The 17,474-nt window shown below is 48.5% G+C and overlaps 1 protein-coding gene across 11 annotated transcripts in view; it reads right to left on the bottom strand.

The window, feature by feature from the left end:
• Window positions 1-17,474, bottom strand: part of MTMR1 (myotubularin related protein 1) — a 63,040-nt gene that overhangs the window by 11,678 nt on the left and 33,888 nt on the right. For 9 of the 11 annotated variants that reach the window (XM_036908406.2, XM_036908407.2, XM_036908408.2 and 6 more), the window contains 5 exons: window positions 16,898-17,086; window positions 11,045-11,230; window positions 10,030-10,236; window positions 5,208-5,300; window positions 703-816 (listed from right to left, as the gene is read on the bottom strand). In XM_036908406.2, coding sequence (XP_036764301.2) covers window positions 703-816; window positions 5,208-5,300; window positions 10,030-10,236; window positions 11,045-11,230; window positions 16,898-17,086 — 789 coding nt within the window. The remainder of the gene's footprint in view (window positions 1-702; window positions 817-5,207; window positions 5,301-10,029; window positions 10,237-11,044; window positions 11,231-16,897; window positions 17,087-17,474) is intronic. The other 2 variants (XM_057495784.1, XM_057495782.1) reach the window with 1 other exon arrangement.

The raw sequence follows: 17,474 nt of genomic DNA, 5'->3' as shown, positions 1-17,474 counted from the left end.
TGGGCAGGGGCTGCCAACGAGGTGGGGGAGGCCCCAGCGCGCACATGCAAGGAGGCAGACTGGGCCCCCCTTCCCCGCACCACATCGGCGGGTCCTGCACGCCCTGCCCATAGGCAGCCGCCCTCTCCTGCTAACCAGAGGGCAGGCTTTATTTTACACTACCTTCCCCAGCGCTCCCTCACTTTCCAGCATTTCTTTCTTTTATCTCAAAATGAAGAGAAAAGGAAGATATGAAATATAACAACTCTGAGAACACTAGTGGCTGCTGCGTTACCAGTCAGTGGACCAGAAAAGTTAGCTTGCTACCAAGAGGGAGGTTCTGGGCTTGTCTACAGACGTTTCATGTTCCTAGCTCTCCAAACACCCTTCTGCTCAGCAGCACGGAGAATGAAAAGCAGGATCCTGTCATTTTGGAGCTGGTGCCGTGGGAAGTCCTTGAGCCCAGCACCCAGGGCTCCAGGCTAAGCACTGACCCTAAAAATCCCAGAGGCCTCAGAGACCTGCGGGCTTGCCAGGTCCCTGCTCCAGCGCCCGCCAAGGAAGGGGCCTGTGTCCCTTGGGAGGCATCTAGCGCACCTCCTCCATGTACAGACAGCAGCAGGGCCACACCCAAGTCCCCTCTCCACCCTGCTCCCCTTCTACAATGGCACTTCATAGGAAAAGCACCTGAGCCATCAAGGTGATAGAATATAATCCGCTTACCTCTTTGAATCGCTGCTGTTCACAGTTGCACAAGAAAGTCCCAAAGAGACAGCTATAAAGGTGATCCAAAATTGTTATCAAGAACAGTTCATTAAACTCGAACGCTGAGGGAAACTTAAACAGAGAGAGAAATAAGGTTTAAAGTTTGATTTCTAAAACAAAGTGGTACTAATTCTGACAGCTAAACTACAAGCTGAAATGCAGTCAAAGGTTAGAAGGAAGACTGAGCCCACACAGAACTTATCTATAGCTTCCAGTCCAAGCTTATACTGGCTGAAAAATGGCCTGACACCCCAAAACTCATTGTACTTCTCAGTGCCTAAAGACGCTTACGTAGCTCTACTTCTCGCCATGACAGCAGCACAGAGCCCACATTACCCTTCTGCCAGAAATAACTAGAAAACTGGACAAAATACATAAAACAGCTGTTCTCAGACATTGGCAACAGGCCGCACACACAGGACTGTGGCCCCCTGCAAGAAGGGAAGCAAAGCAGGCCACTCCTGCTACTGTCCCAGCTTTCTGCCTACAGGTACATTCTGAGTCACAGAGGAGGAAGGGACATCTCAGGCACAGAATATCAAAAGTGATTTGAGAAGAAACAAAGTCCATATGTATTGAAGGAACAACTCATAATTAAAATCCTTTCCACACAGACAACTCCACAAACATACATCCTCAAACCCTTAAGCAAAATGAACCTAGCAATATATAAAAAGGGTAACACACCATGACCAAATGGAGCTTATTTCAGGATTCCAAGGCTGGTTTAACATTTGAAGATCAATGTTTAAACAAAGATATTGTCATTTACCATGTTAACAGAATAAGGAAGAAAAATACATGATCATCTCAATTACTGTTTTTGGTAATTTTTAATGGGTTCTTTGCATAATTCCAACACAGACTTTACCATTGCTGAGAGGTTCCAGCTCTTTGTGGGCATTTACTAGCCACGAGGAGATGCCCTGCAAATGATGAGCATGACTCTGGCAGCAGGCATGTACTGGGTGCCTACCATGTGCTAGAATTCTGACTTAAATAAAACATAGTGAAATATTCATCACCAGGGAACGAGGCAAAGCCAGGTAGAACAAAACCAAAAAGAACTACCCAGCATATTTATAATTAAGTCAGTTTACTTTAAAGACCTATTCCCCAATCAGTGATGTTGGCACACTATTGTGAGTAATCCCATCATCTCTAGAGTGACATCTGGGATTACTGATAGGTAAGTTTAATTTTTAGCTTAGTTTTATTACTTTACTAAGCTACGGACAAGCTTCTCAATTAGAAACAATCGCCAACTAGGACTGTCCAAACTCCACCCGAAATTGTTATTTTACTCATGAGGCTATTACATTGGCCAGCGTGAGACATTCTGCTACGCTCCAAGATTTGCCTCTCTCTCCATCTTAAGAACCACTCTCACAGAAACATACAACTTTTTCTAAGCAGCCCCATCAGAATACCACCTCTTCAGAAACCTGGAAACTAGCAGTGGTAGTTGTTCTTACTATAGCATTCCTGTTCTTGGATGAACTAAACCCGGCTGAAATGCTTAAGACAGTTACGGGTTCATCCTTTCTCAGAGCCTCTGAGATTGTCCCTTGCAACTCCAGCAATAGCCTCACATTCTAAATGACTGTCTTTTAAAAGGCCAAGTACATTATGTCCACTTGTGCCAATATATTTTTATGCAGCTTAGGTAATGCTCTATTTATAAATTATTGGCACCACAAAATTCATGAATTTTAAGCAAATATGTATAATTATGTATATTGAAGTTTTATTAAATCAAGGCTAGAAATGGAAAATCTCTGCTTTATTTTCCAACATTTAAAGAGACACTCTTACTAACAGGATAGCAAAGCTTCTGTTGACATATTTTTGAAGTTGTATGCATCTTCACTCCTAGCCCCGAGCCCATGTTCCATGTCTGGGAGCTTGGCTGGGTGTCTCTAGCGCCACTGACTACAAGCCTAATTCTGGCCAAGTGGGTACAAGGTGTGGGAGGTCGGAGATGTGCCCAAGCCCATCAGCACCCACAAAACCGGAACACAAGGGCCTCCCCTAGTTCCGCTGGGTCAGGACTGCTAGTCGCATCCAAAGGGCATCGTGGCATTAAACTCAACTCAGAAAACATTGCATTGGAGGAAGTAGCAACAGCTAGAGTAATACAAACAGAAGATTAAGCCTCCATGATTCAGTCTGTTCTGGCCTCTTCTGGAAACTCTACCATATATCTAAAAAGTACGGTCTCAAAAACTCCACGGAAATTCACAATAAAATTCTGTACCTCAAGGGACAAAGCTATCAATGACTACGAAACCTATCCTAGAGGGTGAAGAGTCTATTAAACTATGGTTACTGTAGACTCTAGAGAGTCTCCAATAGACTATAGAGTCTCTCCATTACTTTTCCCCTTAGTTTCTTATGTATCCGTATGTGCACACATAGAGTCTCTCCATTACTTTTCCCCTTAGTTTCTTATGTATCCGTATGTGCACACAGACTAGTTCGTTTTATTCTGAGATTTCTAACAACTTTACATTTGATTTAGCTTACTTGACTTAGCAGTAGGCAACCTAAAAATGAGTTAATCTTGTTACATTAATGCATCTTTTCTAACAAGCTACATATCTCACTCCCTTGTGACTTAATCGATAGACTGATCATTGGTGCTTCTACATCTCACATATTAACAAGGTGATTTAAAAGAAATTAATTACACACATTCCATGGACAGAATCTTAGAGCTGTGAGAGACATCTTAAGTCTTCTAATCCAAATCCCTTATTCTCTTCCTTAAAATCTACTGAACAGTACAAAAATGATATTGATTAGACATGACCATAGGCACTAAGCAGTGTGAAGAATGGAAGTCAATTTGAAGATGTTACACACACACACACACACACACACACACACTCATCTAGGCATTTGGGAGGAATAAGCTACTTCACATCCACAAAAATGGTGCTTACCCCTTCAGAAGCGTCAGGATTATTTTTTGTGTCCAACCATTTATGCAAGTTCTCCAAAGCCTCCATGTCTTTGGGGTATGTGTTTGCCATAACCCATCACTCATACCATCAATCCCCACCTCTGAGACCACCCCTCATCGCCCCCATCCTTAATTGGCTACTTTGAATCAGCTGTGGCCTGGCACTCAGCTAATTCAAGAGCCCAATCTGCTTGGGGAAGCTGGGTCTGAGAGTAAATTCTAAGTGAGGGCTGAGGACTCTGGCCCTGGGAGCTTGTTAGAAATGCACACTGGCTCTGCCCCAGACCCATGAATAAGAGTCTGCACTTTAATGAGATCCCCAGCAGATATGTGTGCTTATTAAAGTTTGAGCAGTGCTGGTCTAGAACAGAATCCCCAGAGAGCTTACTTTAATAGGGTGCTGGTACGGACTGAGTGCCAACAGGTCTGGGCTGGGGCCTAAGAATCTGTATCTCTAAATTCCCAACACTCTCCTGCCCCAACCACACACTCCCATGACAGCGGCTCCCAGTGAGGAACCGGACCGGGGGATGGCGAGGTAACCAGGAGGCTCAATCATGAGGTCACCAATAGTCTTTCCAGCTGGTCCCCTTCCCTGGGTACAGCCGCGGCCAGACCTCCAGGCCAGTAGGGAGGAGGGCACCCAGGCCCTCTGTCCTCTAACCCTCTTTTCCCCACAGCCCGGTGCCCCGCCAGGCAGGGTGCGGGCAGTGGGGGAAGCTACTCTGTCTTTTGCTCAGTCGGGCTGGCCCATGCTCCCCCAGGCCCAGGTCCCTGTCTGTCTGTCACTCTGATGCCAGGTCCATTCCTCTGCACCACATCCTATCATGAGGGTAAAACCAAATTGGGGTTTGGTTGTTGGAGACGAGTGAAAAAAACCCCAGCACATCTTACAGCCTGCTCTGAACTGAAGCACTGGGGCCCGACCAGCTCCAGCAAGGGGAGGGGGGGTGTCCCTGCATGGCTTCTTTGTTCCCGGGGCCCTGGGGTTTGGAAACTAAGCCCCGGGTAATGACAAGACACTCAGCAGCTCCCTCTCCACCATCAGTCCTTGGACACTCATTTCCCTTTGGACCTCGGGCAGGCTGGATGCGGAGAGGTCCGGGCTCCTGGTCTGCTGCCCCTTGCAGGCAGCTCCGTCATAGCCCCATTTCGAATGCCTGGCGAACCTTCCGCCACCTGCTCAGCTGGGGCTGCGCTCCTGGACGCTGCCTGAGGGGAAGCAGGCGAAGCAGCGTGACTGAGGCGTGCAGAGCTGACGGACAGGATGACTGACAAAAAAACCATTTGCACAAGAAAAGTCACTTTTGGTGTGATGTTGGTTGGCTCTAATTTTCTGTTTAGTATTTCTAGGTAAATTAGAATGAAACTGAGTTAAGTAATAGAAGGGAACACACATACCACCTTAATTTTGCATGAACATGAAAGTTTACCTTCAACTGTTAAGATATGTTTGAGTCAGACTATGTAGGTCAGAAATGTACTCAAAATCTCTCACCTGCCTTGTCATTTGCCAAACACAATCAATAAACTGAAGAAATATGGGGGACCGGTCAGCATCCGCGTGGTTGTCATTGCCGTGGCCCACTCGCTGCGAAGAAACAAGAGCTAAACGTCTCAATATATGCCATGGTCCTCCGAAAGTCACTTTAAACTGCCTGGGGACGAGAGCCTCGTCTCATTTGTATGTCCCAAGGCCTAACAGAATTCCTGGCACATAAGGGGCACTCAAAAAGTGTTCACTGAATAGAACTGACTTCCATTACTCTTAGGAAACAAAATTTCAGTGTACTATATTTTTACATGTTGATTGCTTTACAACTTCACTTTAATATAGATGTGACTAAGAAGTGATAAGCAAATGGCCAGTAAATTTTCAGAAAAAAAAGGTTTTTTATTTTTCAGTAATGTCAGGAACTCTGAGAATCAAAATAATGGTTAACAACCTACAAGTTTTAACCAATTCTACATGACTCAGAGAATCCTTAAGTCTCATTCTTGAAGAGATAACAGGGAATCCTTAAGGCAGTCAGTACTGTGTTTCTTTTTTTCCCGTTTTGAGATATAATTGTATTTCATACCTTTTGATATTTTAGATGATATTACTAGTTCATACTAAAAGGTAAAAGATAATTTCAAACACAAACAGTACTGACAAAAACACTGAAAATACCAAGTTAAAAACCAGCTCAAAACTGAGCACTATAAGAGAAGCTTCAAATCATCTGATGACTAAGCAGAAGAGGAAAAAGAAATTATGAAGATACAATGCAATCACCACGTAGGGGTGTATGAAACTGTCACCAGGAAAGGCATAAAAACAAGGGAATAACCAAGTCAACATCAACATCTCCAAGTAACAGTAGATCACCATCTTTGGAAACATGTTTTAATTATGGTGAAGTACACATGAAACTTACTATCTTAACCATTTCTAAGTGCATAGTTCAGTGGTATTCAATACATTCATACTGTTTTGCAATCTTCACCATTTATCTCCAGAACTCTTTCATCTCAAACCGAAACTCTGTGCCCATTAAACACTAACTCCTCGTGACCCCCCTGGCAGCTCCTGGCACCCGCATCCTACTTTCGTCTCCAGGAATGTGACTGCTCTAGAGACCTCATGTGAACGGAATGGTCCTTTGGGGACCAGCTTCTTTCACTGAGCATCATGTCAAGATCCATCTACGTTGTAGCATGAGGCAGAATGCCCTTCCTTTTTAAAGCCGAACAATTCCACAGTATGCGTATACCACATTTTGCTTATCCATTCATATACTGATGGTCACTTGGGTTGGTCCACCTTTGGGCTATTGTGAGTCACGCTGTTATGAACATGGGTGTGCAAATCTTCGTTTGAGCCTGTTTTCACTTTTAGGTATATACTAAGCAGAATTTCTAGATCACATGGTAGTTCTATTTTTAATTTTTGAGAACTGACATTCTGTTTTCTATAGTGGTTGCATACACTGCCTTATTTCTGTACTTCCCCCTTATAAACTAATTTGTAGAACTTTCTCTTCAGTATTTAAGGCACTTGAGAAATAGTTTTGCACTGACAGCTCACAATTTAGTTTTGTAATAGACATTCAAAAACTCCTATGGTTTGTGCAAGGCATCCTGCTGGCCCTCGGGACTTCAGAGTTTCACAGCTCCACCAGAGGCCAGGCCCTTGGCTAGGCACCCGGAATACCAAGACAAATGCAACAGTGCCTGTGCTTGACAAGTAACTCATCTGTGGTCTAGCCATGGGAGGAAGACCAGGAAATAACAAGGGCATAAAGTGTTCCGAGGGCTTTCGAGTCTGAGATGGGTATGGTGGGGCCACCAAGGAACAAGGGGCCATCCGAGGGTGGGGTGGTCACACAAGTCCCAGTCATTCAGGAGGTCTCACTTGAGAAGGTCAGGGAGGTGTCTGCTTCCTGGCTGGCTAGAGACACTTTGGGTTAGAAGCTGTGGGGACGTGGTAGGGGACACCAAGGGCACCATAAGCCGCCGGGCATGGCTGAGGCTCAGGGGCTGAGGCAAGGGGAGGGAGGCAAGACGAGGCTGGAAAGGTGGCCTGGGGCGTCACCCTGAGGAGTCTGCCCGCACGGGGCAGTGGCTGCATCAGATCTGCCTCTTACAGAGCTCCTTCTGGTACAATGGCTGAGGACAGGTGACAGGCTGCTCAGCAGACTGCCGTAACAGTCCCAAGGGACATGGCCAGGCCTGAAGTAAGGGGGCATCAGTGGCAGTGGGGAGAGGACCAGAGATCTGAAAGCCATGTATGTGAAGGTGTGGCACTGGCTGAGATCCCTACGGGATCAGCACACAGAGAGGAGGGGCAGTCCAGCACTGAGCCCCGAGACACCCCACCCTGAGAAGGCAGGAGGGAACTCAGCAGCGTTGGCGCTCAGGCCGCGTGCAGGCGGGCCTCGGCCAGGCAGTCCCTGGTGACTGCAGCAAGAGCGGCCTGCGGGCAGCGGAGGGGGAAAGAGGGGGCCTGGCTAACAACGGTTCAGGACAGATGGGAAAGAAAGATGGCAATGAGTAGACGAGGGTTTTGAGGAGCTCTGTTGTAAAGGGGAGAGGAAGTAGGGTCCAGGGGTGGGTTTCTAGGGTAGGATAAGTTGTGACACATTTCTGTGCCCATGGAATGATCTAGGGGAGAGGGGCAAGTGGCAGGGCAGAGGCAGGACCGGGGGAGAGTGGTCCACGATAAGGCCCACAAGGCAGACGACAGAACAGGAGGGCAAGGACAGAAACTGGCCTCAGGAGGAGCCCAGGCAGCTCACCAGCGCAGCTCGGGACGCAGACACGCAGGCAGCTGTGGACCTGGCTCCGCCCTAAATAGCTGGGTAACCTTGGGCACATCATAACTCACACTTCTGAGACTTCCGTTTCCCCACCCAAATGGGAACAGCTGCCTCACAGGGTCGGCACAGGATTAATCCAGATGATGGATGTACAGCACTGGACACACAGTGGCGCTGAGTAGATTGAAGCCAGTATAAATCTCTTAATCTCATCACCTTGGCGAGCCCCAACGTGAGCAAGCAGGGATGGGAGCAGTGCCACGGACACGCCCTGACACGCTGCACCTTTACCACTGCCACCTAGCGGGAGGCCCGCTCTGGGTGCGACACACTGTCTAGGGGGGAAGGACGTAAGAGAATGGCCTGTGAGTCGTCAGAGATGGCCAGGTGCAAACATGGGAGGGAGACTCCACACTCCCTCTCCTCACCACCGAGCCAGCCTTTGCTGGGGTGAGCAGGACAAGCAAGTTGTTCATAATATTTAAAGTGACAGGAGCCAAAACATACCTGGCATCTGGCACAGGCCAGGTCCCGTGCTAAGCCCTTGATACATACCGTCTCCCCACAGAACTCTTGAGAGAGGGTAAACCAAGGCGCAGAGAGGCAGGGACACGTCCAAGGATGTGGACAGCTCCCAGGGCGTGTGGCTCAGGGGCTATGGGCGCCCCTGCCCACCCTGGCAGGAGTACCCACACGCTGCCCCTCCCCTGGCTTTCCCAAGGTGGGTCTGAGTGGGGCCTCAGGAGAGTTCCAGTGCAGTGCACAGTTCAGACAAATCCCCAACTGCTCAACAGTCCAGACAGACCAGGAATTAGCAGCCATCTGCACTAAACACAAACGGCAGCCCAAGAACACCCCAGCAGACGTCCCAGCAGCCCCACTGCTAGGTGCACACCCAAACATGAGGGCAGGCTGTTCTGGCCTAAACTGCATGTCATTCCCACCCTCCGAACCCCCAACTCCAAATGTATATGGGGCAGCCCTAACCCCCAGTATCTCAGAATGTCACTGTGTTTGGAGAGGGAGCCTTTAAAGAGGTGATTCTGTTAAAATGAGGCTGTTTGGGTGGGCCCTGCTCCAGCACGACTGGTGTCCTTATAATCTGGGCCGAGAGCGACAGCAGGGATGTGTGCACAGAGAAGAGGCCATGGCAGGACACAATGAGGCGGCAGCCTTCTGCAAGCCAAGGAGAGAAGCCTCAGGAGAAACCACCCCTGCCAGGATCTTGATCTTGGACTTCTAGTCTCAAGAACTATGAGACAATAAAGTTCTGTTGTTTGAGCTACTCAGTTTGTGGCACTTCGTATGGGGAAAACTTGTACACCAGTGTTCATAGCAGCATTACGCACAACAGCCAACAGGTGGGAGTAACCCAAGTGTCCATCAACAGATAAATGGATATGAACACACTGTGCTTAGGTACAGCCATGCACTGGAATACTATTCAGTCCTGAAAAGGACTTAAATTTTGCTATAGGCAAAACACGGGTAGACCTTGAAAACATTATGCGTAGTGAAATAAACCAGTCACAGAAAGACAAATACTGTACGATCCCATTTATTTGAGGTGGCTAGATAGGCAATTTCCGAGAGAGAGAGAGAGCAGATCAGTGGTTATCAGGGGCTGGGGGAAACAAGGAGGGCCTAGTTAGTGGGGATGGGGCTCCCTTCTGGGGGTGACAATGTTTGGGAATGAGATGGAGGTGAAGGCTGCATGACACTGTGAATGCACTCAGTACCACTGCACTATATACCTTAAGATGGTAAATTCTATGTTATGTGAATTTTAGCTTAATTTTTTAAAAAGGCATACCTGCAAAAAATAAAAAATAGAATGCCCTTCCAGGAGTACACAGTGCTGGGGTCCATGGCACTCTCCTATGGCAGTTCAGACCTGAGGCTGAGCAGAAAGCTCACGTGTGTGTGTGCGCTTGTGTGTGTATGTGTGTTATGCACAACACACCCATGTAGATGACAGAGCAAAACCAATCAAGCATGCACCTCAGCATCTCAACTCACCAGTGCAAACTTATGTCCAAAGCTTATCCACTCCTTCTCTACGAGCGCCTCAAACCCTTTAATGGTACGGTAATGACCATCTAACATCAGCATAGCCAGAGACGTCAGCTGGGCTGTCCGGTCCCAACCATCACTGCAATGCACCACCACTGAGGTTTTCCCAGATTCGATTTTATCTGCAATTCTTACCGCTCCAGCTAGAAGCATCTTCAGGAAAGAAGGCACAATTAGACCAGGCTACATTTAATTTCTATCACAGCAAAAATAATTCTATGGGGAATGTGAGAAGTTCAGGTCAATGGGCTGCGCCGTCCAGCAGCACGCGGGTTAGGACAAAAGGCAGGCTGGGACTGATAGTTCACTCAAGCTCGCTCCTTATTCAGCATTACAGCATAAGCAAGCGAGCTAGCTCTCATCTCTCTCTAACTTTTCTCCGCTTCTACTTCTACCCTTCTCTCTCCCGCCTCTTCTCATTCCGTCCTTATCCCCTCCAGTCTCTCCGGGGGCGAGATTCTACATCAAAGCCTAAGGAAGCTCTGTCAGGTGGATTCCAGGCACGCTCTCACAACACAGGACTTTTCTGGGAATGGAGGAATGGCCTTGAGTGCGGTTGCAGCTGGTCAGAGATGACTCACTGCGCTGGCTGGTTGGGCACGGCTCCCAACAATGGGCCAAACAAGAATGCAATTAAGTGAGAATCACTAGGAAGCGTCAGCATCAGTGGGGGGAAAACTCACACTAAGGAAAACTATAGCAGTAAATAGGGTCCATTATTAAAGAGCCACAAAGGAGTTTATACACCTGATCTGAGGCAAGCATTATCCCTTTTTATCATGTCACAACGCCCTCCTACAAAGACCACAGTCTGGATGCTGCCCATAGAAATGCTGGAAGCCCAAGTACACAGCAAAGATGCACTTATTTCCAGTGTTGAGAAACCTCAGGATAGACAGACTTATAGCACAGATGCAGAGAAGTCGTAACCAGAAACATGAAAAGGACTGGCCCTCTTTACCCTTATATACTCCAGCCAATGGGTCCCATCCACATTGGAGAGCCAGCGGGCCTCATCAATAGAAGGGTACACGACCTCCTTTAATTTCCGTAGTGACTCTCTCATCACGTGGATGTTGTGGATCTCCAAGAACACAAGTTCCGCGTTTGGGTAAGCACTTTCACTTTCATATCCTCCCCCCTTCGCCTGTTAACAACAAAACATATACATCATGTCATCTGAGTTAACTTTTCCATTCTTTCCAGTGTTACCAGATAGACACCATTAAAGAAGCAACCAACTCATTCATTTATAATAAACCTCCTAAGTCCTTGTGTGCTTCCTGTGGCCACTGGAACAAAATACTAGAAACTGGGTGCCTTAAAACAATAGAAATGTCTTCTCTCCCAGTTTTGGAGGCCGGAAGTCTAAAAAATAAAAAATAGAATGCCCTGCATTGGCTGTGCTGTGCTCCCTCGGAGCCCTCCTGCGGGGGAGGCTTCTTGACCTCCTCCCGTATGGTCGCCCCAGGTGTTCCTGGTCCGCAGGCACATTCACATCTGCCTCAGGTCACGTGGCCTTCTTCTGGCGTCTGGCTCTCTTCTCATAAGGGCACCAGTCAGACTGGAGTAGGGCCCACTCCAATCCAATATGACCTCTTCTTAATGTCATTGTATTTACAAACACTCTATTTCAAAATAAGGCCACGTTCTCAGGTACCAGGAGTTAGGACTTCAACAGTTTTTTTATGGAGACATAATTCAACCCATAACAATCCTCCATCACCCAGAGTAAGTTTTTAAACCGTTAACACCTGGATCTCACTCACGGTGAATTAGATGGCGCTAACAGACCCTTTTAAAGCCATCTGAATAGAGAAAGTTAAACGACCACAAATTTTCTGTATAATAAAACAATTTGTAAATCCCACACAATGCAATTCATTAAAGCAATTTAAGCAAAATAAAATGCAAATGTAACAAGAAAGGGGCATATGGCTCACCTTTTGGTAATCTCATAACAAAATCTGGTTGACAGCTTACATTTTTTGAGGTCAACATTCAAAACCCATCTGTGATGAGAATGCAGAAAAATTGAAACCCTAATACATTGCTGGTGGGAATTGAAATCAGGCAGTCTGTGAAAAAGTTTGATGGTTCTTCAAAGTTAAACAAAGAATTACCATATGACCCAACAATTCCACCTCACAGAACTGAAAACAGGTATTCAAACAAAAACTACTACACGAAGGATCACAGCAGCATTATTCACAGTAGCCAAGAGCCAGAGGCAACCCAAAGGTCTACCAGCAGATGAGCTGGTAAGCAAAATGGGGGCTCCCTAGACAATGGGATATTTTTTTCAGCCACATAAATGAATGGAGTCTGGTACTTGCTACAATACAGATGAACCCTAAAAACATGATGCTAAGTGAAAGAAACCAGGCACAAAAGACCACATATTGAATGATTCCATTTACATGAAATGTCAAGACAGGAACCGGTACAAAGTAACCTCGTGGTTGACGGGGTAGGGGGAGGGGGAACAGGCACAGGGTTTGCACTGGGGCTGTGAAAGCATTCTCCAATTAGTGGTGATTGCTGCACAACACTGAGTGTGCTGGACGTCATGAATTGTAATCTTCGGAATGGTTAACATGACAAGTTGTATGTTATGTGACTTTTCAGTCAATAAAAATAAGTGCATCTGTGAACCCACAGACTCTTCATTGAGTCTCCAGCCATTTACTGAGTGGACATTAATGTTCAGCCCTGAGCTAAATACTGGGGCAGCAATTATGAACAAATAGAGACCCTGGTCCTCAAGGCACTCAAAATCTGGTCGGGTGGGCAGTGAGGAGAGGTGCCTGTACAGCTCAGGGGGTGAGACTCTGCTACAGGAGGGCACAGGTCTAAGGGGCTGCCAGGGAGACAGAAGAGATGTCTACACTGAGAAGAGAACACAAGTCAGGAAAGCTCTGCATGGGGAGGAAGGTCAAGAACACACAAGGCAGGGAGGCCTCGTGTGTAGACGCCCAGAGATGGGGGAGAATACAGCTTCCTGAGAGACAGACAAGAAGTTCAGCAGACAGAACACTAGGGCAGTGACGAGGGCGGTGACAGGGGGGGCCAGAGGGTGGCCAGGGGCTGGATGGCACAGGCAGACTTGGCCTGGTGAACTGCCACTGGCTGCACTGGGTAGAGGGGACTGGAAGAATGTGGCGGCTGACTGGGGCAGTTGGTGGCACAGGAGAGGACAATGATGCCCAAGATTCTGGGCTGGGCAACCCAAGAGATGGTGGGATCCTTACTCAGGTACAAACTGGAGGAGGAGGAACAGAGCATTCCGCTTTGAGCACAGGGAGCACGTAAGAAACTGGACAGGCAGCTGGGTGTGCAGGTCTGGAGCTCAGAGGTCCAGGCTGGGGGAAGCAGCACAAAGTCACTGGCAAATGGAGGCCAGAGGTGCTCAAGGATGGCGTGCAATGTGAGGAGAGAAGTGTAGTCTGGAAGCACGAAGAAGGCCAACATTTAAGGAACATAAAGCAAGAAAGACCGAGAATAGTAGGCATTTATTGGTGGAAACAGAGAAAAGCAGGGAAAAGAGTATTCTGAGGAGAAAGTACTCAACTATGTCAAAAGCTTGAGGGGTCAAGGAAAATAAGAGTGGCCCAACACTCATGGGATTTCGTGCCAAGGAAGTACTTGGTGACCCTGTTACCAAGATGGGTCTGGGCCTAGATGGGGATAAGAGCTAGTTTCACAGGGCTGGGGGGAGTGGGCAGCAGTGAGCCTGAGGGGCGTCAAGGAGTCTGTCCGTAAAGTGCGACGGCCGGGGATGGGGATGGGGGCTCAAGGGCAGGCTTATCTGTACAGATGGGAAAGGCTTCATGGACGTAGTCAGAGGAAGGGCGAGGCCAAAGATCCCAGAGAGGGAAATGGGATGCTCAAGCAGGCAGGGAGGCTTGGGGCGAACACAGCACACAGGGACAGGCCACCTCTTCCACTGAAAGGGGCTTCCATGGCCGGCGTGACAAATTAGTTTCCAGGTATGGAGACGGCAGGGAGGGCGTTCCTGCTGAGGGTTGCTCTCTGTGCATAAGGGCAAGTCGGCAGTTGAGGATGAAGCTGGGGGGCCCAGGGCAGGGTCAAACATCAGACAAGAGTCCTAAACGGGCTGAAATGGCCCCCGGAGGGTCAGGGGAGGGACTTCCCGGCAGCGCCGAGGGCCCAGTCCAGGCTGAAGAATCCCAGCATGGATGTGTGAACACAGCTTCTGTCATGCTCTTTATTTCCTGGGGTCAGTACTCGAGGGGTGACAGGAAGCATGCAAAAGGCAGCAAGACTGGCAGGGGTTAATGACCCACCAGCCACGGGAAGTGAGGGGAACTGGCTAATTGAGGGTGACTCTCTATGGTGGGCCAAAAATGCACCCCCCCCACCCCACCCCTCCGTCAAGGCGTCCACATGGAATCTGTGGCAACCAACCATGAACATGACCTTTTCTTGGAAAAAAATTATTTTAATCAGATGTGATTAAGGATCTTGAGATGAAGAGAGAATCCCGGCTTATCTTGAATAAGCCCCACCTGGCATCACAAGTGTCCCTGGAAGTGAGAGGAGGAGAGGATACAGAGGCCCGCAGGGGGAGGGCTGCGTGAGGACAGAGCAGCCGCTGGAGGCCGGCAGAGGCAAGGAGCAGGTTCGCCCATCAAGCCCCTAGAAGGAACACAGCCCTACCAGGTCTCAGCCTTTGGGCCTCCAGAGCTGTAGGAGAATAAATCTATGTTGCTGTAAGCCGCCCTGTCTGTGGTCATTGGTACAGCCACCTCAGGAAACTCATACACTGCCTACTAGGCGCCTCTGCCAGTCCGGCCCATCTCCGTAACTGGTACCACCACTCACCCCACAGGCCAGACCCCTGGGGGGTGAGCTTATCAGCGTCACGTGCTGAGTTCTGAGGATGTGCCCGGCACTAGCTGAGTCTGTTATGTGCATTCTTCTCACTCAACTTTCCTCCTTACACATCCTCTACACGAGACACTGATCTCTCACTTCACACAAGAGGAGCCTGAGGCTAACAGAGAGGTTCAGCACTTTGCTCAGGGTTCTACAGGGCACCAAGTGGCAGAACCTGCAGGAAAATCCAGGCGTAACTGATCGCAGAGCCAAAAGTACTTCCTACCTGCTGTTGGGTGGGCCTGGATATGCTGAGGAGTTACCTGGGAGACAGCCACAGAGACGTCAACCAGACACCGGGATGGAAATCCTGTGTCAACCTGAAGAGGGACCAGGCCACGACAGAAACTGGGAGACTCAACATGTGCAGTGTTTACAGGCCCGGCACTAGAGGAGTTAGCCCAGGGGAACTGTGCAAAGTCAAACTGTGCAAAGCATTCAAGGAGCACCACCCTATGAAGGCTGGGGAGAGCAGAGGAGCCAGTGAAGGAGACCAAGGGGCCCAGGCCAGAGGGAGATCCAGGCTGGGTGGCGGCATGGGAGTCAAGTGAGTGGTGTGGCCCAGCAAGCCGACACTCGAAGTGAATGTGTCCTCGGGGACAGGCACTGTCCTAGGCCCCTTACAGCACTGCCTCACTTAACCTCACACCTCCTGGCATTCCTGTTTCAGAGACAAGGTCTAGAGAGACAGAGGAACTGCCCAGGGCCAGGGAGCCAAGCAGCAGGGTCCTCCCAGGCTCGCTCAGAGTGCCCTTTTCACTCTGCCATGCCACAATGGAGAGCCACTTGCCAGTTTGTGCAGTGGCTTGTGTCTCTCCCCAGTGCCTGGCACACAGCAGCACCCACGTACTGAGGGGAAAAACGTGTCTGATGGCTAGTTTGCTCCCTGAAGTAGTGGGACCGGGAGGTTGCAGGTGGGCATTTTGGAGACTGTGGCCAACAACAGGCTCCTCACTGAGGAGAGAAGAGGCACAGGCCCCCGAGAGAAACAAGGACTCCCGAGTGAGCTGAGGGCAAAGGCAGGGGCCGGTGCAGGTGGCCGCGCCCTTGGACATCTTCCCTCCTGCCACTAACCACCCAAAGCAGCTCACATACTACCTTTTAAATGCAGCCTTGCCTGACGCCACAAGCCAGGCTGGCCAGGACCTCTCCTGCTCCCCCCGCACAGCAGGCTGGCACTATGCCTTGTCTGTGTGGGTATTTTCCTCAGGACCTTGCCCCTAGTAGGTGTTTGTTACCCAAGTGTCATTTTACAAGTAGGCATGAGGTCACCACCTTCCAGGTACCTGAAATTCCTCTCCGAGAGGGCCAAGTGCTCCTACTGCCAAGTGCCTGCCTGTAGCAACACACTGTCAGAAAGTCACTCATGAGGAGCACAAGTGGCTTTGTTCAGGGCCTTTCTATTTGAAGAGCAGGTACTAGAGGTTTCACCTCATAGCTGTCACGAGGCACGAAGGATCCAAATGGGAGCTATCTGCACACGCCACTGCTCCCTGTGATTCATGGAAAATTTATACAGTTGCCTCGTTTACACAGCTGACTCCATTCCAATGGAGCTTGAGACCAGATAGAAATTAATCAAGTAATCACCGTATTTCACAGGTTAAAGGTCCTTCCAAGGGCCTTGGGATCACTTCATTAAAATACTTGACTCTTTAGAGGATAATTGTCTTTCTGGGTCTCTTCATAATTAATTCGACAGATAGGATTGTGGGGAAGCAGTGAAAGAGACAAAATTCCCACCCACATGAGACAGCATAGCCCCCAGGCTATGTACCAGTGGGGATAGCTAGGACTACCCTGGAAGAGCCCACCTTCAGGCAGGGGGGAATTCAGTGGGCTCTCTGAACTGCATCACAAGTTACAGACAGCACACAGAGAAAGATCACCATTTCTACAGTCACTGAGAATGTACCTTGTTGGTATCAGCAACACTGTTTTGTCGGGCATCAAAGATGACAAGTTTGTGAGATTGTGCATTAGCGTCCATTATTGTTTGCAAGTATTTTTCATCTTCTTTGCAGCGTTTATCATTGGGACCCACAAGCGGCTGGCTGCAACGGGTAATTGTTGCCTGACTTTCTGGATGAATCCATGACAACACCTAGTGTTTGTAAGCAACAGAGATTAGTACAGTTCCTAAAACACTATGTGCTGTTCTACCAGGCAGTAGAAACAAGTTAACTTCTCAAGTACAGCTTCTTCTGTGTATTTTCCTCAAAGGTGAGGGGTCCTGCCAATCACAGGAAGATAGTGGCTGTGGGACTCAATGTCTGGGTCAGGTCTGACCAGCTGAGCTCTAAACATCCCCTTCACTTTTAAAATTTTATGATTCTAAGAAAAAGAGAAACTAAGCCAACTAACTTCGAGCCCTGTTCCTATTTGACTGACTAGCTGTATTTCGTCTCCTAATTGAAAAACATCTTTGTATCTCAACATGACATATGTGGCAGGATGGGGACCAAGTGAATATACAGTCTTGTGCAGAATCT

This window comes from Manis pentadactyla, chromosome X (assembly GCF_030020395.1).
Source record: "Manis pentadactyla isolate mManPen7 chromosome X, mManPen7.hap1, whole genome shotgun sequence".
NCBI classification, from domain to species: Eukaryota; Metazoa; Chordata; class Mammalia; order Pholidota; family Manidae; genus Manis; species Manis pentadactyla.
The sequence above is the reverse complement of the archived record's forward strand: the minus strand, read 5'-3'. Positions and strand labels throughout refer to the sequence as shown.